This window comes from Tenrec ecaudatus, chromosome 9 (assembly GCF_050624435.1).
Source record: "Tenrec ecaudatus isolate mTenEca1 chromosome 9, mTenEca1.hap1, whole genome shotgun sequence".
Classification (NCBI taxonomy): domain Eukaryota; kingdom Metazoa; phylum Chordata; class Mammalia; order Afrosoricida; family Tenrecidae; genus Tenrec; species Tenrec ecaudatus.
In genome coordinates this window covers 114,864,619-114,887,137 of record NC_134538.1, presented here as the reverse complement: position 1 = coordinate 114,887,137, position 22,519 = coordinate 114,864,619, and the positions used below count along the sequence as shown (strand labels likewise).

Below are 22,519 nucleotides of genomic sequence, written 5' to 3'. Positions count from 1 at the left end.
AATACAGAGCTGTTGACTTGAGCTGTAAAACACTTCTCGATCCAAGGATTGTAAATATTAAACTCCAAATCCAGAAGGGGGATGATATTAAAGCTTTAATTTTCAACTCTCAATTTTCAAATAGCTGTGGATGAGAGTGAAAGGCCAAATCCCATTTGTAATCTCTCACGTGGATGAAGCTTCCAGGGACTATCTCGCACAGACGGACCTTGGGCTGGGAACGGCGCTGGGATCATCACCGCAGTTACAGTAAGGGTGAAATAAGGCAGCTGTCATTGTTCTTCTTTGATGCAATGCGTATTTGTGCCAGTTTTTTATATTTTCTGCTTTCTTTTTGATTGAGTTTTTTTCCTATTTAACCTATCATTGCTGTATGGTTGGTTTTTGTGGACGTTGCTGCCTTGTTTTGATTTTGTATGTTTCTTTTCTGTATATGAAATCTGAATTAGGTAAAGCTATAGAGACAACTATTTCCTGAATTTCCTGGGGCATGGCAGGGGCGGTTGGTAGGAAATGTGTAGCTAACCCCAATGACTACAAGGAAGAAGAGATATTCCAAAAGTGATTGTGGTGATACATACCCCATTTGTTTGAAAATGGTTGAACTACTGAAATTTATGATATGTGAATTGTAAGTCCTGAAATTGTTTTTTAAAAAAAGAAAAGTGGTTAGAAAAAGCATGCCATGTTTTCCTCTAGTGAAGGGCCATTGTAGTTGTTGAAGTGTGGTGTATTTTTTTTCGAGAGTCCCTTCACTGAATTAAAAAGCAAACTCAAATCTGTCTTAAACTGACAATATGTTGCAGTATAGTATATCTGAGCAGAAGTCAAAGAAATAACCTGTACTAATTCACTGACATTTTTATGAAGGTTGATTTAATGCCTTTCTATGAATAATTAATTATTATAAGTGATTGATTTTAAAATTTAAGGTGATAGATGTTTCTTGGTCTGTGTGAATAAAGTGTTAGATAAAATCGTTGGAAAACAACTTAAAAAGTTCATGCCAATTTCAAATGGCATGTTGGAATATTGGTCAGCAAATGATTGATTCCTCTGTCTATTGAAAAACAAAAACAAATATTAAAGCAGGTTGTCTTGAACCATAAGATTGGTCATTGGACATACACAAAAGATATTAGGGCAACCAAATGTGAAAACAAAAAAATCACCAATTTAATATCAGTGTAGACAGAGAGCATGTGTTTGAGGTGGGTAGCTAGAAACAGAAGACTATAAAAAATGGCATTGATTCATGGTTGATTATTTCTGTTTTTGTTTCTTGTCATTTAGCTTATTACAGGATGAGACCTAAATATGATTGCTATGACCATGTGCACTGGCTGTTTGGGTGAAATAGACTGCTACGTACGTTTGGAAACTTATTTTTTAAATCATTTTCTAACTTACAGACTTTTGTAACTATTTCTAACAAACTTTTTATCCACGCCCTTGTCAAGAAGGCATAAATCAATAAAAATGAAAACTTGCAGAAAGACTGAGTTTCTTTCCCTTCTGTAGCAGATGGCAAGGTCTTCAGAGAAAGGCTCGGAGGAAGAACTACTGACTCAATTCATTATTAAAAAAAAAACAGAATTAAATTACATCATTGTCTAGAGGAAAGTCAAGTGCAGTTTAGAGCCTAGTTGCCTCCAGTCATAGCAAACTCCCTCCCATAAGAATAGTATTGTTGGCTAGAGTCGGGTGATTCCTAGGAGCAGGAGCACTGCAGAGGATGAAGTGGCCCTTCTGATATTGGTGGTGCTCTGTATCGACAACTGTGTCTTTGTTCTAGGTTTCAGAGCAGATTTACTGCTGAGATTTCAGCGGGGAAGTCTTTTCCAAAAAAGGAGAGAATCTTTGTTGTTTTGACCCAATAGTATAGGATGAAGCATTTCCTACTTGTGCGTGTTCTTTAAGTAGAAATATAATATCAACCCAGTGTATATTTCATCTAATATCAGTAAGCACGTTCATCCCAGATTAATGATGCCTTACTTTCTGTAACTATCTAAAATGATCTAAGACACCTTAAAGAAAGGCAGGATATGTATGTTGGATTTGTTTTGAATAAGACATAGCTTCAATGGGAGCCCACTGTAGTCTCTAGGTCATTAATGAAATTATCATTATGTGTTGACCCTGTTGTTAATTTTGTCGGTTTTTATGACACTCATAGAACTTTTCTCAATGATCCCCAAAATATGTTCGGTGAATATTTTCAACACTGATTCAGATGTATATTTGGGTATTTTTCATATAGAATAATGCATTAGTGAAAGAAGTATGACATGGATTTTATTAAACTGATGGTAGAAAATAGGCTCAAGTTTTGTTATATCTATAAAAAAGTGTAGCTTTATATATTCTGTCTAACAAGTTAAGCCTCTCTAACAAATTACTAGATAGGGAATTAAATGTTTCAAAAAGAATCCATTGGCCTAAGAGAAATTAGTGCTGGCAGATGAATAATCAACCATTTAGGAATTGTCAAATATAAAAGCTGTATTTGAGCATACTACCATCTTCTGAACTGTGAGCTTTCGTAACCGTCTCTAGGAACAGCCTTCTTTACTGAGATGAACAAAGGTTAGTGTATTGCATTTCCTCTATGGTTGAGATACCAGGAGACATGTGTATTAAACAAATGTTCATATAGATTTGTCCTGTCCTCAGCTCCAAATGCAGTAAATATGTGGCTTAGATGGGTTAGTGTATGGGATTACAATTCCTTAGAAAGGTGTGCTGGGGAGAAACAGAAGGCAAGGGGAAAAGAAAACATTTCCTGATGAAACTAAAGCAGGACTAGCACAGGTGAAATGTGTGACATGGACATGAGCAAAAATCAAACAAACCCAAAGACCAAGCCATTATGTTGTTAACACCTTAAGTCAATTCCATTCATAGAGTTACAGCGTAATTAGAAACAGAAGGAACCAGAAAAACTTCTCTCTGGGTGTCTCATGCACGCAAACAGCATGGAGGAAACACATTTCCTGGATGTGAAAGGGCGTAGGGAAGGTCAATGTTCTTGCATTTTAATTTTTATTAGGCTCTTGGTCTAAACACCGAATGGAATGTTGTGTCTTTGCTACTAATTTTGTCCCTGTCACATGAACATTTTTTATTAGTTTATATGTGCATACGGTGAAAATTAAAAATATAAAACCTATAGGTACAAAATCTCTCTCTTTCTCCATTGGCTAGCATTGTTAGCATGGAATTTTCCATGAGACAGCTTCACAAATTTGCGGAAAATTCAGTTGTCTTTTAATTGATTATCTCCAAAAAGTTTTAAAAAACCTTTCATAGTATAGCCATATGCATAGTAGTTTGTTGTCCCCGTGTCATATATAACCATAGTTCATCTTAACAATAAATTATTGGTGTTAATGTAGCCATGCCATATTACATGTAAGAAAATTGAGGTTCAGAGTTTCATGTAATTTTCTCAATTAGATCTAATTAAGGAAGATCCTTGCTTGCTCTAACACCATGAGTGCTTTTAAATTTTTTTTTATGCTAGTACCTCTTTTACCTGGGACAAGGCAAAATTCCAAATTGAGATTCTTCACTAAAAGTTTCAAACCTTTAAAACAGACCTCAATACTATATCTTGGTGATGGAATAATTCTGAATAACTTGTATTGAAATGCCTGGAAGAGAATTCAATGAGAAAATTAAACTGCTCTCAAGTCGACTACTCCTTACCATGTTGAAAATGTGTGGTGATACATAATTAGTGGGGGAAAAGCCTTATTCTTATATTGTGCTCACACCTGGCATTTAGATAAGGTCACAAAAATATGTGCAGGTGGATAAAATAAAAACATTTAAACATGAATACTGGAACAACTTCACTTGGATGATATAGTCTTTGAAAAAGGAGACAATTCCCTTCCTGACAGTAATTTGAGAGCTACAGGACATGTGAAAGGATTTGGGAACTTAGTTCAAGGGATATGTATTTTTCAGGTGTGAGACACCATAATTTCGTATGGTTACTAGGTTTGCAAACCTGAGGCACATGGAAACCGTATATGCTGTGATAGTTTTGTAAGTGAAAAAAAAATTCAAATTGTCATTTGGTTGTCAATCGAAACTCTTTAATAGTTGGATTGGTGATCTAAGAGCATCTGCTACCAAGGATTTTGGGGACAATTTACAAATGGTTGGGGCCAAACGTGATTTCCTCCTCACCTTAGAGGGAGAAGCATCCTGGTACCACCTTGAAACGTTCTGTCTGAAGTGCTTAGAGAAGCAGAATGCACCCACACCTTAGAGAAAAGCGGCCTTGCCAATGCACAGTCTCGACCACATAGTGAACAATCTGTACATTTCAGGGAAAGTTTCCACCCCTGGATGCAGACAATCATTGGACGTGCTATAGAATGTTTATGCGTTGAAGAGTCCCCATTAATTTTTTGTACATTCTTTCCAACACATTACAAGGGAAAATGCCAAGAAAATCCAACAAAGGGAGTGAAGTGTACTTTGCGAGGAGGAATTTAGAGCATAGTTAAAAAGGAATCAAATAATCTTAATAAAGGAAGTTATAGCTCTTGAATTAAAATGGTGCTGAGGGTATTTTAAAGAATTTTACTAGTTCTAGCAAGGTCTCTTGCTGTATTATGCTATTCAGCAGGTTCAGAAATTCATTTATTTTGGCTAGAATTATATTTCCTGTCAATAGGCATGCCTCTGAAGTTTACTAAATTATTTTACCATATTGGATAGATTAAGTCTGGACTTCCATTTACAAGCTGCTTCTCTGAAATGCCTACTGTTCACTTTAACCTAACATCCTCTTCTTAACGCACCGAACTTCCTTATTCATTTTTCCTGTTCACAAGCCCATACAGCCTTCTCAAAGAAATCCTCATATGAAACAAAGAAAATATGCAATTTCATATTCTCGGTGGACTCTGTGTGGTTGCATACCACATGAGCTATGTAATATCTACTTGTCATCATCCTTTCTCAACTGAATATTAAAATAAATAATCACACAAATCCTTACTGAGAAACATACCACAAATGAAAGCGGCTTTAGGCATAACTTTATCCGCTGCCTTCTCAGGAATACCCATTCTTTTTTATTTAGTGTTTAATTTAAATAAACAGAGCTGCGTGTTCAAACATGGTTCGACTCCTCCTCTTTGTTTAAGACACATTTTAAATATCAGTGGGTACCCTTAAGGAAATCAACGTGCAATGACTAGGCCTTCTGTGAATAGGAACATTACAAATATGCTAAATTTGCTGCATTCTCTTAGGTCTTAAACTTTTGTTAAATTGCTGCTTAAGGGGATCAAATGGACGGAGATTGTCTACAGTTGGAAAGGAATTGAGGTGATAATTCCAATAGTTTTCTTCTTTAAAGTGATCGGTGAAACTTATAAAGAACTTTAGAGAACTCTAGGAAAATAGAGTTCAGAGTTAATCATCTAGTCATTATGCAGAAAGGGGGGTTGGCTTTTTTTGAGTAGGAAAAAGATATTTGTAAAGAAAAAGGCTGTATAGACTATGAGTTTATGATACTTCTCACAGAAATCTCAATTTACTTTTAACAATAATCTAGACTCATTACTCAACATTTAATTAGAAAATCATATGTAAACATGTCATTGTTACTTTTATTATGTCCTAAAATATCTGACTGTATTTAGAGAAGGAAACAAGTATCAAATAATGTATCTAGCATATGTCGAGACAATCAGAAAGGGAGGAAAAGCATAGTCATTGGCGTTCTAAGTTGTTGGTAAAGGTTTAAAAATAAAGGTAACAGTCTATCCTGTTTTTAATAAGTTAATTTTTAGTGTAAATAGGTGGACGTTTACATTTCAAACCATCAATTCTTCATTCAACCCATTCAAATCACTCATCAATCCCTGTGCCCCGCCCCTCTCCTGTATGCTATTCCACCTGCCTAACAGGCTTCTTCTCTCCTTCTTAAGGATCTCTATGTGCTTGTCATTCATGTGAGTATTTTTCAACCATGCACTCCATTAGTTCATCTCCTTGCCTTTACTGTCCCTGCCTTGAGAACCTCCAAGTCTGTTTCCTTTGGTATGCACGTCTTTGTCTTGGTCCTTATCATAATTGGTCTCATACAACATTTGTCTTTCTGATTGACTAACTTCATTCAACATAATGTTCTCCAGGCTTCACCATGTTTCATGGTTTCATCACTGGATTTTAGTGATGCACAGAATTCCTTTGTGTGTATTTACCAAAGTTTCTTTATCCATTCTTCAACTGGTGGGAATTTAGACTGTTTCCAACATCTTGCTCTTGTGAACAATGTTGTAAGAAGCATGGGTGTGCACATATCTGATCCCATGATAGCTCTTACTTCTCTAGTATATACACCCAGCAGAGATAGCGTTGGCTCGTCTGGAGCTTTTACTCCCAGCTTGAGGTTGAGCCATATTGCTTTCCTCAATGGTTGCACATATTTATAGATCCACCAGCAGTGCAGGAGGTACACTCTCTCCCCACCCTCTCCAGCAAGTTGTGTTCTAGTACCATCATTGTTGAGCTATCTTGCTCAGTGGATTCTGGGTGCATGATGATCATGAGTCCTTTTACGTATGTTTATTAGCTATTTGGATGTTACATTTGGTGAACTTTTCTTCTTTATACTCTTTTGCTCACGTATTGGTTACATTATTTTTTTATTTCTAATTTAAATATTATACTTTTCTGCATATTTTAGAGATTATTATCTTGTCTATTGTATCATTGCTAAAAGATATTTACTCAGTCTGTGGGTTCTCTATTTACTTTTTGATGAAGTCTTTGGATGGACATAAGTGTCTTATTTTCAGTAGATCCAGTAATCTATTTTACTGTCTACTGTGAGTTTTCTTTTTATTGTTACATAGTATATTTATTTTCTTCAACAAGGCCCTAAAATTTGTCCCTTTTTTCTCACTGATGCTCTTTATAGGCCTGGGATTTACATTTAGTCTTTGATTCATCTTTTCTTGTATGTGGCATGAGAACTGGATCCTGTTTCTTCTTTCTACAGAGAGAGATCCAGGCTTGCCAGTATTACATGTTGAAGGATCTATCTCTCTTCCACTTAAACATTTTGGGGCACTTAGTTGAAGATCAGTTGTTTGTAGATGGGTGAATGCGTTTGGGGGTCTTCTTTCTTTATGATTGGTCTAGGAGCCTATTGCTGTTCCAGTCAGAGGATATTTTGACTACACTGCTATATAACTGGCTTTGCGATCAGCTAGTGAGAAGCTTCCTATTTTGTTCTTCTTCGTAAGTATTATGCTGCGTATCCTGTGTTTTATTCCTTTTCCATCTAAAGTTAGTAATGAGTTTTTCCATTTCTGTAAAAAATGAAGTTGGGGTCTGGATTGGAATTGTGTTTTATTTATAGATTGCTTTGAATTAGTGATGTTTAACTTCCAATACAAGCTAAAATGCTTTCCATTTGTTTCCTTCATAGACCTCCAATTATGACTAACCAATTACCACCTATGTGCGATGCAAAGGAAAAGGGGACTCTAGACTGGGGTGGGGGGACTGGAAACGAAATGTAGAGACACCGCACAGCAAGCTTTCCTTAGACAAAGAAAAAGAAAGGGGAAAGAGAGAGGGATGCAAAGTTGTAGAGGTAGAATAGAACTGTTGTCTTTCAGGCTGAAATTTCCATCAGGTTATCAAGATGCATCTAGTCTGCTCACGGTAGTGTGGTGGGTCTCTTTCAATTGTATCCCAGATTACTTCTGCTAATTAAATTGTCCAAATGTTGACACTGTGGCATATCTTAGAACTACAAAACAAGATTGATTTTATCTCATTTTTTCTCTGACTTATCAACTTCCCTTTATAAATGTCTTTCATGGAATGAAAACTAACTAGAATACTTTTTCACAAAATTAATATGTCAAAGTTCATGTAGGGATGTAAAGTGATTAGGCAATCCAGTGTGAAGATAGGAAACCATCCAAACAGAGAATACATCACAAATTAGATAGTATTAATAGTCAAAACAAACAACATTTAGTGATTCTTCTTCATTCTGATAGATGAACATTTCACAACTGAAGTCCTCCTAAACTAGATCTACATGAAAAATGGAAAAAGCTAAAAAAGAACATGCAAGCTGATTTTTATATAAAATTGATGTTGATTAGTGATTACATACCTATTAAAAGAGATGCTGTCAGTAGTTTAGGGTCATAAGGACTCTTTCCACGGCCATTTTCAAAATGTGAATCTTCCAATTTAAAAATGTTGTCCTATTGAGAAGAAAATGAAGACTTGAATTTATTCACAAAAGGAACCATTTTGAAACATGTTTATTAAGCAAAGAGAGTTTGAGTGTTTTCAAGAGATAATTATATTTGTGGTCATGTTACTGATTGTGAAACATATTAAGGTATTGAAAAAAACGATTGTTATCTAAATACCTTACTTTGGGGATTGTTTAGGTAGCATTTATGATGTTGCAAGTTATAATGTGAAAATGCAATCTAAAACACAGGAAATGTTAGCTGTCCTATTGATTCTTACAGGAATTAATTAAAAATTTAGATAAAATCACTCCTTTTCATCCTCCATATAGAACAAAAGTTTCCACTCACTATATGGATGTATCTAAAAATATACTGTCTTTTTCAGGATTTTCAAAAGGAAATTCTAAGTAGTCACAGCAATGCCATTTCCCCATGTGCCCTTTCACGCCTTCAGTGCCAGCATGTTGCTTGTGCATCTGCCTGTTACCCACATAGCTAGGTGCAAAGGCACCTGAAACTTTGCTTAGGCACCTCCTACATGGCAAATATCAAACTGTATACGTTGAGCGAGGTTGCCTGGAGGTGATGCCATTACGTAAAAAAAGCACAAAGGTGACACCCTTTTATCACAGGGGCTTTTTTGGCCTAGTTGAACAAGTACTTAGACATTAGGACAAGACTATTTGATCTCAACTGAAAATAAGCTCATGTTGCGAGGTACAAGGTAGACAGCAAAGAACAATGGAGGCCTTGACAAGAGCCTAATTACCTCTTGCCTGAGACTGTCGTCAGCACGTGTCTCGCTTCGGCAAGTGCGACACAGCAGTGGAACAAATCCCCTGCTGACCCAGGTGCTCCGGGAACTAATTAGGTTAGAACATGGAGGGTATTTCCAGTCGCACATTGACTTGTCTAGAGACTGAAATAAAATAGTTTTCCCACCTACTATTCACATAAAAGTTTTTTTAAATCTTCTTAGAATAGCAAACGGTATCCGTTTTATGGTCAATAAGGATCACTTTATTTAACGTTTAATATTTCTGATGGAGTTTATGGCATTGGTTCAAATATGACTCTTAGACCTCATCTGAGTTAGAGAGGAAACGTGAAAAGGAAGCAAACCAAAAATGTTTTCCATTTTTATGACTTTGAGTGAGAGTTATGGATTCTATCCCTTCCTTCCATTAAATCTGCATTTGACAATTAACACTCCCTAGCAAGGATGGTGCTCTGGCTTAGTTCTACAATTCAAAATGCCTATTAATTTCTCAGACTTGTGATAAGTGGTAATGGAAAGGACAATGAGCTAGGTGCTAGCCCTATGTGAGCCAATTATTTGATTCAACTCTTTGTTCATGATTTATAATATTTGAAAGTCCAACCTCTAAAAGTTAATGCAGGTAAGGGTATGTAAGTTGATAGATGTATTGTAATGGTTGAACAATTTAAATGAGCATTTTAAAATAGAATAAGATACAATGCTGTACATTTTACTTTATTATTACTCCTCTTATTTCCACTAGACTAAAGTAATATGAATATTTAACACAAGCTGTTATCTGTTATTGCAAATTCCAGTAGCATAATCTAAAAAAATATCACTTTGACAACACTTATATGTCAGCAAATGCCAAACTTGTTTACAAATACAATTCATCATAGATGCTTAGATATTAAAACTGTAATGTGAAATTTAATGACATATGGCAAGAAAAACACACAGGAACTTTAAAGTAATATTTACATGCATTATGATTGAAATCGAGGAAATAGTAAAAATTGAACATGAACAGTAATAGATCCACACTGTATTACCCAAAATCAAGGGAAGTAGCATTAGATTTTATGTGTTATTAATTTTCATTGGTTAGAAGAATTAACAGGTGAAGTGATGGTATGGTTGGAAGCACTGTTATAAATTTGATAAATTTCTTATTCTCAAACAGTAGTAACAAAGATAGACAATCTATCTCTCAAAGCCTGAGACACATTTTGTCTGGGATCATACGTCCAAGGTATATCAGACAGTGCCAAGGTAGATGGGAAGTACTTCTAACACCATGGAATGCTTGACTTACATGGTAGAGGGCTCGACTTCATAGGAAGAGAAGTCAAATATGTCAGTTAGGGTTCAAGAGGAGATGGAAACGATCTTTCGTCACATGAGACTAGCATACACTCGAGGCTCGTCTCCTGCTTTGCTCAACTGCATAAACAAAGTTTAGGTTCGCTGTCTCTTTTACTGGTACACATATATGTTTTTAAATGTAACTAATTCATATTCATAGGTGCCTACCATGTAACTCTTCCATATTCTGATATGATTGCACAAAGAAGAAAACACAAATTGAATTTCCTTTCACAGTGAATTGGGGACTAGAAATGCATATGATTTGATTTCTGGATAGAGAAGCAAATAACATATCTTACATACAAATGTGGGTAATGTTAAATTCATACCCAGGACATGTTGTAATGAGGCCCAGGGGTGTTGACATAAGACAGGCTGGGTGTTATCCCTGGCTCTGCCTTTTATTAGTTCTCGGCCTCAGACAAGTCCCTAAGTTCTCCTGAAACTCACATTCCTCATTTTTTAAAGGAGGATATGAAAAGCTCTTAGGGTTGATGTGAAATGTATTATGATAATGCATATAAACATATTCATTAGCTTATCAAAATATACATTATTATCTGATTATTTTAACAGATTTATTTTCTAGATGGATCAAAATGCCTCATGCACAGCCTTCTTATTCTCATGGCTGAGATTAGGATGAAAGTATCTGTAATCGCTGTGACCTCCTATAATACATCCAGAGGTATTCTTTAGAAAAACAAAAGTCCTGACCAAAAAAAAACCTTTTTAAAAAGAAATTTAAATTTAAGAATTATATATTTTTTCCTCAATGTATGATTTTCTTTCAAAGTAACAATACCTGCTACTCTATTGAACTATTTTATTTCTCAAAAAAAACTCTTATCATTTCTCAAACTAAAATTGATTATATCATTAAATATCCTTAAATATACAAAACCTTTCAATTAATATCTAGCCTTTTCACGATGTCTAAAATTTTTCATGTGATTAATTGGAAAAGATACCAATATTGCTGTTTCTATTATATACCGAGTAAAAATCTATTAGATAAGATTGTATATACTGACCAAGTCTCAAAGTACACTGTTTAAGAATAAAACTGTATTTTAACTTTTTATATTGTCATATACGATATAGCACTTCGATCATTGTCTGGCTCTATTTGGAAGACTTTCCAAAATCTTATTGCTATTCAAAGATTTTCTGCTTTAGTAGAGTGTTAAACAGCTCACATATGTAAGTAATAAGACAAAAATCCAAAGACCAATGTACACGATTAAACTTCGTGGTTATTATATCTTACAAAGCTGAGCAAGGCTTCATTTGGTAATGCATTTGAAAAGCATCCAGCTGCATGGATTCTAATTGCCTTAGCAGATACTGCAAGCATATCAGATACATTATTGGGCCATATTTTATTACATGGTTGCATCAGTTTTCAGTAATTATTATTCCCTTTCAAGACCACTCTTTTCCCTTTGTCTTCTGGATTTCCTGAATATTATTAGACTGTGGTGAGGTAAGACACGAGAGGAAACAGTAACTGTGCTAACAGCTAATCCAAACACGTATAAATTATAAGCCATCAGTGACATCATAGCAATAACTTCCTTAAAGCTCAACCGTTTCACAGTAATAAATTTAGAAAACAAAATTCAATTTTAGCTTTTTTAATGATAAAAATATAGATTGTATTTGTTTTAAAAAGATAGAAAAATATATACGTATGCAGTTTCATGTATACTTGGTGTAGAATAAACTGTTTTTAGGGACAAATTACATAAAATGATGTCAATATCAAACGTTAGGTAATATGTAAAGACTGTGTGTATATGGATATATGCATGTGTATCTATATTTACATGTATACACGTTATTCCTTTTTATAACACCTTTTTGAACTCCCTTCTTCCTCTGACTGCATACCATCAAGCCCAATCTCAGCCCAACCTTCCTTCAAGATAAAATCAAAATGGCGGATCACTTGAGAGGAAGTCGTGGAACGTTTCAGAAGACATTTGTTAGTTTAACTTTATGTGTCTCTATATTAGACCATTGTAAATAGGGTGTAACTAAGGATGTTAGCCAAGAAAAGTCCAATGGGATCTCAGCAGGACTGTGACACACTGCACTTTGCCTACAGGAAATCCACTCGTAGATCATCAGCTCACTTGAAAGTGATTTTCCCAGAGGCGACTTTATATTTGTATTTTCTAATACTGTAGCCACAATAAGCACATAGTTGTTAAATTTTAAATTAGGAAAAATGAAAAAAAAATCTAGTTCCTCAGTTGCCTCAACCACATTTCAAGTGCTCAATGGTCACATGGGCTATGGCTACCAGTGTGCGTAAATGCAGATAAACGACGTCTCCTTTTCTGTAGAGAAGATCCATTCAATTATGCCACTAGCGATCCCACGCCTGAAGAGCATAGCTTTGCAGAATAGAAAATCACTAATCAGAGGTACCCTTCCCGTCAATGAGAGAAATCTTGACATCAGGCTGCTATGGTAGTAGGAAAAGTCTATGCGATCAGGAGGAAGTATATTGAAAGTACACGCTTTATTTTGTTCTGAAATCAGTGGCTATGGTAAGTAATATTGTTGGCAGTACAGATGGACAAATCCATGCCGTATGTTTCCGAGCTTGTTGTGTGTCTTTCCTTTAGTCTTACTTTTCCTTAATCTACATGTGCCACTCAAAGTCCAAATGGACTCAACTGTGCCTAAGGACCACAGTGGGTGTGAGTAACAGGAGTCCGGTGGGGCACTGCTTACCCAAACAAATGGCAGTTAGGACCACCCAAGAGCTCATTGGAAGAGTATTGGCCATCTGCTCCCTTGAAGATACAGCCAAGAAAACACTATGAGGTAGTTCTGCATTGTCACACAGAATTACTTACTATGCGTCGCAACAGTCTCTATGGCACCCCACAGCATCAATAAGCTATGCAGGTATACATCTTATCAACCATTGTAAACTTATGCCATGCTCCCTAGGCTTTCAAATAGCTGTTGATTTTCCACCACTGAAGAAAATTCTCTCTCCCCCAAAACTAAATAGCAATCTACGCAGTCTTTTCTTCTTGACTTTGTTACCTCCAACCTTGATAAACATTGTATTCTATATTGCTGCCAAATTTCACCTACAATTTCTCTTTCAAGTACTAGATGGGCTTTGTACTGAAATAAATTCACTGAACACATGAGTAAATGAATGACCGAGTGAAAGGACGCTGTGGGAAAACTACACCCAAAGAACACATACTCTTGTTTTCTACGATTTAAAAATGTAAGAATATTTTTACCGATATGAGGATCTTTGTATAGCATAAGCGAGGCTACAAAATTTAAACTGTAAGCCAAATGTTAATGTCATTTCTGGGACCTATGATAATCTAACTTCTTAATGCTATTTGTTACAAATGTATAATCAATACTTGTTTTTCCTTCCAATATGAGGTTTCCCTTACTATAAAATAAAAGAAAAATGATGGCATATGTTTATATTTTTGTTCTTCTATAATTTTGGATGGAACTCATAATTCTTTTCTTCTTCATATGAATTCACATTACTCATATGAATCATCTCAATGAATATTACCCCTCTCATAGCCAATGGAATATCAATTAAAGCAACAAATACATTGAGTATACTAAGTACAAATTATGTTTAGAATATCAAAGTAAGAGGTCCAATAATTAATCTCATTAAGTATGTTAGCACAATATAATAGATATTACTAATAATGCTTTGTAAATGTATAATATCACACAATGCATTGAAAATACATTATATACATGTGTGTATATAATGGCAGCTATTTTCACATGGGGCTGCCACAAATTAGAGTGGACCCAAATACTAGCAGTGTTGTTCTGTTTGCCATTTAACACCCTAACTGGTAAGACGGTCTGAAGATAACACTCATATATCTCACATAATCTTCACAACAACCCTGTTGTTATTAGTATACACTTATGTTACAGATGCAGAGTGAAGCTTAGACATTTTTATGCAAAGCAATCAAAGTCAGAAAGCTGCAAGTCAATGAGTAAAAATTTGATAACATATTTACCTTCTTCTAAATTAATACTTTTAGCCACCATATGAAAAGGTCAGCATACCAATAATGTTATGTGAGATGTGCTTAAAACAGGAGAAAACTGGGATTTACAGGGCTTCAAATAGGGAGAGGTCCTTTTTCTGTTTCAAGATATAAAGGAAGTTTTTGTTAGACCTTGATTTACACATTCATCTATTTTAGTAGGTGTGTGTGTGTGTGTGTGTGTGTGTGTGTGTGTGTGTGTGTGTGTCGGTATGGGACATAGGTACACAGGGTGAATGGAGCTCATAAAGAGAAGAACATATCATAAAGAGAGGAAAATAAGGAGGCAAATTATTCCAGCTACCAGAAATGACATGAACAAATCACTAAAGAAAATAAACATAATTCATATCTGACAAATAACACAAAGTGAAACTCATACAAATGAAGAATATGAACATATATTAGAGATAAAGATGAAAAATGGACATGACACAGACTGTGGAATTCACTCTGCCAAAATAAGCAACACGCCCTGCATTCAGAAGATGTCAGTGACCCAGTGTTCATTCTAACTAGGGAAAGATAGTATCAAAGCAATGCCCTAATTCAGTGTGCATGCAATGATAGACGGGATGATTCAGAGCCAGTGATAGGTAACGAAGGACACTCTGAGCCGAGGGAGAGGAGAACTAGCTTTTTACCTACTACAGCAAAAGAAAGGAAGTATGGACCTTCTAGGTTATGTCTCGGTCAAGCCAATTAGCTTTGATGTAGCTCATGTTTCTTGACCTCAGTTGAGTCAGAATTCTTTTACATTCCAGGAAAACATAAGGATTTCTTCATCCAGAAAAATAAGGCTAAGCACATATACATTTTATATGCAAATAAACAGTCTTTCAGTGGTCTGAAGATGCCCCCAATAAATTAATCTGCAAAGATGTTTCTGTATCTTATAGGCTACGACTTTATGATCCTTTCTCTCTAAAACATTGCTTTTCCATTGATCTCTTCCCCCTTCCATACACATAAATACAGGAATTATACAGATTTTTTAAAAATCTATTTTTCTTTACATTATATCCTGTTCTTTGGAATGTCACAAAGTTTAATAAATACAGCTATTGAACTTCAGCCCAATCCTTCCACTAATCAAGTAGTTCAAACTTGATTTCCTGGCTTGTATGAAGTCTTATTACCCCTAGTTATTTCAAAATTGAGAGCAATTAAGAGTCCTTGGATCTTCAAAGGAATATAGAGCAATTACTAATAATAAGCTTCATAAAAATTATTCTGTCAGGTATAGTTATTTAACAATATACATTGTGGAATGATACAAAAGAAATGCAACCCTGATGTCTGTCACTGAATGCTGAGAAATCTGAAATGTACTGCTATGTGAATAAAACCAGTATAATTTTGTGTCTTGATTATAATATATTAGCCTTGTCTTAACTGTGATTAAAAGGCATATCATATTAACATTTAACCTTTCACTAGCTTGAAATAAACAAAGAATTCCTGCAAGTAAATGACTATTATTAATTGGGAAATAGCCTAAGTAAAACGATAAGTTGAAAGAAAGAAATGCCTATAAAAATTTTAAGTCTTTGTGTTAGTCTGGGTTGACTAGAGAAACAAATTCATAAACACTCATATGTGTATAAGAAAGAGCTTTATATAAAGAGTAATTGTACATTAAGAAACATCTCAACCCAGTCCAGATCAAGTCCATAAATCCTGTATTAGCCCGTAGGTCCGATACCAATCTATAGAGTCCTCGTCAGATTCACAAAACACATGCAATGACACTGAATGCAGGAAGATCTCAGGACAGTAGGTGGGAAGTCTGGTGGATCCGGTGGTGGTGTAAGCATCTCAGTGCTCGCAGGGGTCTCGCATGGCTCCTCTAGCTCACGGCACTAGTGTAGCTCCTTGTGTCTTGTCTGCAGGAATGTTTAGCAGGGAGTGAGCAAGTGTCCCAACTCCAGTGAGCTATTTATCTCTTTAATGCCTCCAAAGGAGGCCATCAAGCTGCGACCTGATTGACAGTCCAAATTCCACCCCTTCACTCATAAATCTCAAATTGACAACAGATTACATAACTACCACAGTCTGAATATGTAAGTAATCCACCACTCCCTTTCATTAGCCCAACTTGTTCCAACTGTGATGATTTGCATGTCGCTGTCACGTTGGTAGCTCTTCTACTGGCATTTCGAGGAATAGTGGGGTTATCCACAGTTTCAGCACAGCTTCCCTGCCACGAAGGACCTAGTTGTCTATTTCTAAAATAAATTGGCCACTGAAATGTGTGGAGAGCCAAGGCAACAGTGTTTTATATAGAGGCAGAAGATGGGCCCCTAGTTGGAAGGCATTTGCAATATGAATGTGTTAGAGTAGTTTCCTCCAAATAAATTAACATCGAGAATGTGCATGGAGGAAATCTTTGGAATCCTTTATTTACAGATGGGGTTGGTTCAAAATGAAAACAAATGGCTTCAGATGCTTTTATAATCATTGAACCAATGGACTATTTAACTAGGAAACATATTCCAAGTCATCAAAAATGAAACAGAATGCTGAAGGCCATTAATCTAGGAGTTAGTGTGTCAAAATGGACTGGTACTGGTCACTCTGAAATGGATAATGACATAGTGTACTGTGCCCTGATGAACAATTGAAGAGGAATAGTAGTACGTTCATTGTCACTATTTCAAGATCTACTCTGAACTATAATGCTTTCAGTAATAGGAAAATATCCATACACTTTAAGAAGACCAATTATGATACTGTTCAAATTTAAGTATCACCCAATAGTACGGACATGTATAAAACTGAAGATTTTTAACAACTTCTGCAGTCTAAAATTCATCAAATATGTAATCAAAATGCATTGCTAATTATTAACTTTTTAATATAGAAATTGGAAATAAAGAGGGATCAGTAGTTAGTGATACAAAATTAAGCTGGAAAGGGCATACTAGAATGCTAAAAGAACAGCAATACACACAGAAACATTTTTAACAACTAGTGACGATAAAGGTGTCTTTGCCAGACGGACAACATGGAAATGAACTCAATTGCGTCTGTGTAAGAGATGACGAGGAACCTCAGTATCAGCCGTCAGAACAAGGCAGGGAGTGACTGGGGAACAGACCATCAGTGCCTCATTTGCAAGTTCAAGATGAACTTTTAAATTTTGAAAAAAATTAAAACAAGTACAAGTTTTAAAAATTAAAACAAGTTCATTAAAAAATAAAACAGGTTCAAGGTTTTAAAAGATTAAAGCAAGTTCTAGTTGAACTTTGGAATTTTGAAAACAAAACAAGCCTACTAGAACCAAAGAATCATCTTGAGTATATGCCACCTGAATTTAGAGATCACATGAGAAAAAAAAAAACAAAACATTAAACACTAGAGACTTAAGAATGGGTGAGTTGTGGAGTGACATCAAGGATATTGTGTATGAAGAAAGTAAAAGGTCATTAACAAAACTGTGGCATTGTCCTATTACCAGGAGGGAGCAGAGCCTGAAGACGAGTTTCATCCCTGAAAAAGTGGGGCTTCAGAGAAAAGAGAAGAGCCTTCAAAGAGGTTGATTGACAGGGCGGCTGCAACGTGACCTCAAGCATTGAGACAATTTTGAGGACGATGCAAGATCAGGCAGTGTTCTATTCTATTACACATAGAGTAACTAAGAACAGGAACCAAATAAAACTGATGAAAATTCATCACTGATTTCATTATTCAGATTGAGTAGTTTTTAAAACATACTAGTTATAAAAATTGGCTTTAAATAACATATTGAGCTATGGTTATGCCACATATTTTGAATAATTATAATTACTCTTAATAGTACCATCCTTTGAAATGTACATATACCCACCCTTGAGGATATTATTTCCTTTAGGAAATAAAGGTACAAAATCAACTTTATCATAATTTTAAAAGAATACATTTCCTCCTTAATAAAAGGACCGGGAGCTTCCTGTGGCTGTTGCTTGTTGGTAGGTGCCCTCCAGTCTGTTCTTACTCACGGTGCCTCCGCACAACTGCAGGGAACGCTGCTCCATCCTACACCGCTCTCATAAGGGTGGTTATGTTTGGCTCGTTGCTGAAGTCACCGGGCAAGTTCTCACTCCAACTCTACTACATTTTACAAGGCAGGAATCCAATTTCCAAGGACTCATATCTCATAATGACATGTCCTAAAATAGAAAGTATACCAGAAGTCTTCCCATCCTGGGCACAAGGAGAACTCCAACTGTACTCCCAAGATAGATTTAGATTTGATTGTCCTGTGGGCAGTCGGTGGTACTTTGAATTTTCTTCACCAGCGCAGTAACCCAAATTCATCAGTTCTGCTTTGGTTTTTCCTATTGGATAGCCAACTATGGCTTTGGTCAGGCATTTCAGCTCTTCCACACTTTAAAGTGGTCCAGGACAGCAGACTTGATCAATGTAATCTACCACTTGATCTCTTGACTGCTGCTTCCATGAGCATCGATTATGGATCCAAACGAGGTAAAATCCTTGTTAAGTTCAATGTTTTCTCCATTTATTTTGCTGTTATCTAATGGTCCTGCTGGGAGCAATTTGATTTTTTATTACATCGAATACTGTTCCAAACTGTTGGCTTCAGTCTTTGATCTTCATCTGCAAGTGCTTTAAGTTGGTGCTTTCAGCAAGTGAGGTTCTTTCTCCAGCAAATCACAGGTTAACAAGCCTTCCTCGAATACTGAAGCCACCTTCTTCTTCACCTAGTTCAGCTTAGTGTATTAGCACTCAGTATACAGATTAACAACCCTGACACACTTCCTTCCTGACTTTAAATCCTTCATCTACCCCTGTTCTGCTGGAAAGACTGCATATTGGTGTATGTGCAGATTCCACACGAGCATCATGAAGCGCTGTGGATTTCTTTCCAGTAATATCTATAGTCGATGATCTACACATCCAATTGTCTTTACCGAGTCAATAAAACACGGGTAAGCATCTTTCTGGTATTCTCTCATTTCAGCCAAGATCCAACTGACATCACGAAGGATATCCCTAAGTCCATGCCCTCTTCTGAATCTGGCTTGGCTTCTGCTAGCTCCCTGTCATTGCATCAGTGCGACGTTGCTGAGTGAGTTTCGGCAAAACTTAACTTGCAAAAGGTATTAATTATGTTGTTTGATAATCTCTGCATTCTACTCTGTCACCTTTCTTTGTAGTTGGTAAAAAAATGGATCTCTTCCAGTCAGTTGGACAGATGGCTGTTTTCCAGATTTTTTAGGATAAGTGAATATGATTCAATTTAATGTTCACGGATATATATAATAAACCACAGATGCAAATATAAATATTTTATTACTGAATAAAATTTCTGTTTCTAAAAATATTTATTAGGATCCACAGAAGAGAAAGGTAATATTTGTTATGAGAGTAGACAATATCCCTAGAAAATTCACATGCAGTGTGGCCCTGGTCAATTTCAATTCCCATGATGCCTATTAAAACATTACTTCATTATGGCAAGTTTTATTATTGAAAATGGTATCCAAAGATTATATGGCTTTTCAGTGACTGAAAATAGTTGACCTTATAGTTGGCCTTAAGGCAGATGCAATTGAAAGACTATTGCTTATGGATTTTGGAACCTAAGTACTCCTCCCAATTTAGTCAACCAATCATTGTACATTATAGAGTGATTTTAAAATTACCTCGAGATGTTGACATTATTCTTTATGAAATGGGAATACTCTTCATAGATGTTTCAAAAACTTAATCATTTATAATTTATATTAATATATGAATGCTTGGATCATATAAAATGTAATCATAATTCTACTTAATCATAAATACTCATAAAATATATATTGTTAATGGTATATTTTGCTATGCTAGCATATGGATCACCTATTTACTATGGTAAGAATAGCTAATATTCATTAAGCAATTTTCAGGCAAGAACACTATACTAAACACTTTACAGGTATGTGCTTATTTATCTTTAAAAACACCTCTTAAAACCCCAAGTATGGCTATTCCAGTGTATATATGATGTAACAGGGAGAAAAATGGGCTTTCCTTTGAATATGTAACCAGCAAGAAGCAGAGCCAGGCATCCTCCTTTTTCCACCTTTATTGGTACATATCATGGCTAAACTATTGCTATATGACACTGAACTCGACTTTATATGACTCATATTTCATGTGTATGGTAGAAACCTGAATTAACCTTAAATTAATTGTCTATGACAAATAATAGTGTAGTTAAATATTAAAGGTCTCATATTATACTATTAATTAATTAAGAAAGGGTATATGTTCTTAACATATAATATCATATGTAGAAGGTATATGAAGTGACTTTCTTTCAAAGTTTATGAACTTTTGAGTTTACTTTTATCACTCCTCTCTTAGTTATGATACATACATGCATGCAATTATTACAGCTGGTTTAAATAGGATTTGCCCTCTTAAATTTAAGGGAACTAAATTTATCTGAGATCCCCAAACAAACATCAATGACATAATTCATCTGCTTTTTGTCATCATTAAAATTAATAGTATAGACCAAGGAAAACAGAAAGCATATGTGTTCATACTTCATGCATATTATGCTTTTAATAGGAGCTTAATTTGAGTTTATGCAGATATCACATACCTGTCATGGTATAATTACTCAGCTACAATGCTTGTTAACTCCCAAGGTACGTAACAAGGAAAGGGAAAATTCTATCTCTCCTAGAATGAGAAATTCCAGAACACGAACAATGTACTCTACAATGCTTGCCCCCATGAGGCCTACGGGTAAAATAAGCTAAAAGATAATCGTCTACAAAGTTAAACTCGCAGAGCGATTCTCTTGATCTTTCCATATGGCCATTTAAGTTTCCACATCTGAAATATCGCTGTATCTTATTTTCAATCTAATAATTTCATCAAGAAGCACGGCGTCTTCATCTTAATCTGTGAAAGTACCACATCTTTTTATAAACGTGTTTGTTATATTCATGATTAGACATCGCTAGGGGATTTTATCAGCCTAAATGTAAATATGTCAACAGAAAAGAGCATATGCACTGTAGGGAGATTTGGAATCCACTAGCGCGGTTTCTTTCATTTCAGGATTTTTCATAGATCCCATCTGTGAAGAGAGCAGGCCAAAATGATTAACATTTTATTTATACTGGGCTTTGTTTTAGCAAAGCCTTGTCATTCAAGTGTTGTCATAATGGGATGATAGATATAGCTATATGTTTTTCTTTCAGCAAATCAGAAAAGATTTCAAAAACAATTATTGTCTTGGCAAAGGTATTATAGGAATGGGATAACTCCCCAGTGCTTGAGGAGAAAGTTATTTTTATAACATAATTTGTGAGTTAGAAAGACAGTTTAAAATGTCCCTATACATTTGCCAGGTTATTTTTACTTCTGTAAATATGTCCTATGAAAAAATGGATAAATTCAAAACTGTTAAGTTTCATTATTCCAGTATTTAGAATATTGGGAAAAAAAGTTGAGAGTCATGTTAAACTATGGTGTACCTAGATAACTGGTAATGGTGCAGACAATATGATATATATATATATTTACATGAAATATGTTTTAATAACTAAAACAATGTGTATTTTATATCATTGAGGAAGCAATATACAACACTATAATGCTTGTAAAGATGCAAGGTAAAAAATCACAGAAATTCAGCTATACGCTAGATCTTTATTTGTGATATTTGACTATTTTTTCTAAGTTATTTCTATGTCTAACATTTCATGAGCATTCAGCACATGTATTTAAAAATAAACAAAGATAACTCCTTTGTATCATATTACATAGATCTGCAAACTGGCAAGACAAAGATGGTCCACTCCAGAGACATTCCTGTTTAGATAGGATTGTCAAATTGTTAATTACACTCAACTTATGGGGGTTTTAGGATTTTTCATGTGACGGCTCAACATGGATCCAACTACTTCCTGTTCTTTTGTCTTTCCTTCTTCATCTTTATTCGTTACCTACATGGCCACTGTAGGCACTAGAACTGTTAACTCGATAGAACAAACTCATAAAACCCTAGGAACACTAGGGGTTAGAAACCGGCCTGCTGGCAACATGGTCAG

General features: G+C 35.4%; 1 protein-coding gene across 2 annotated transcripts in view; it reads right to left on the bottom strand.

The window, feature by feature from the left end:
* SEMA3A (semaphorin 3A) overlaps nt 1-22,519 on the bottom strand; it is a 240,247-nt gene that overhangs the window by 95,452 nt on the left and 122,276 nt on the right. For both annotated transcript variants that reach the window (XM_075558474.1, XM_075558473.1), the window contains one exon: nt 8,168-8,261. In XM_075558474.1, the coding sequence (XP_075414589.1) occupies nt 8,168-8,261 (94 nt within the window). The remainder of the gene's footprint in view (nt 1-8,167; nt 8,262-22,519) is intronic.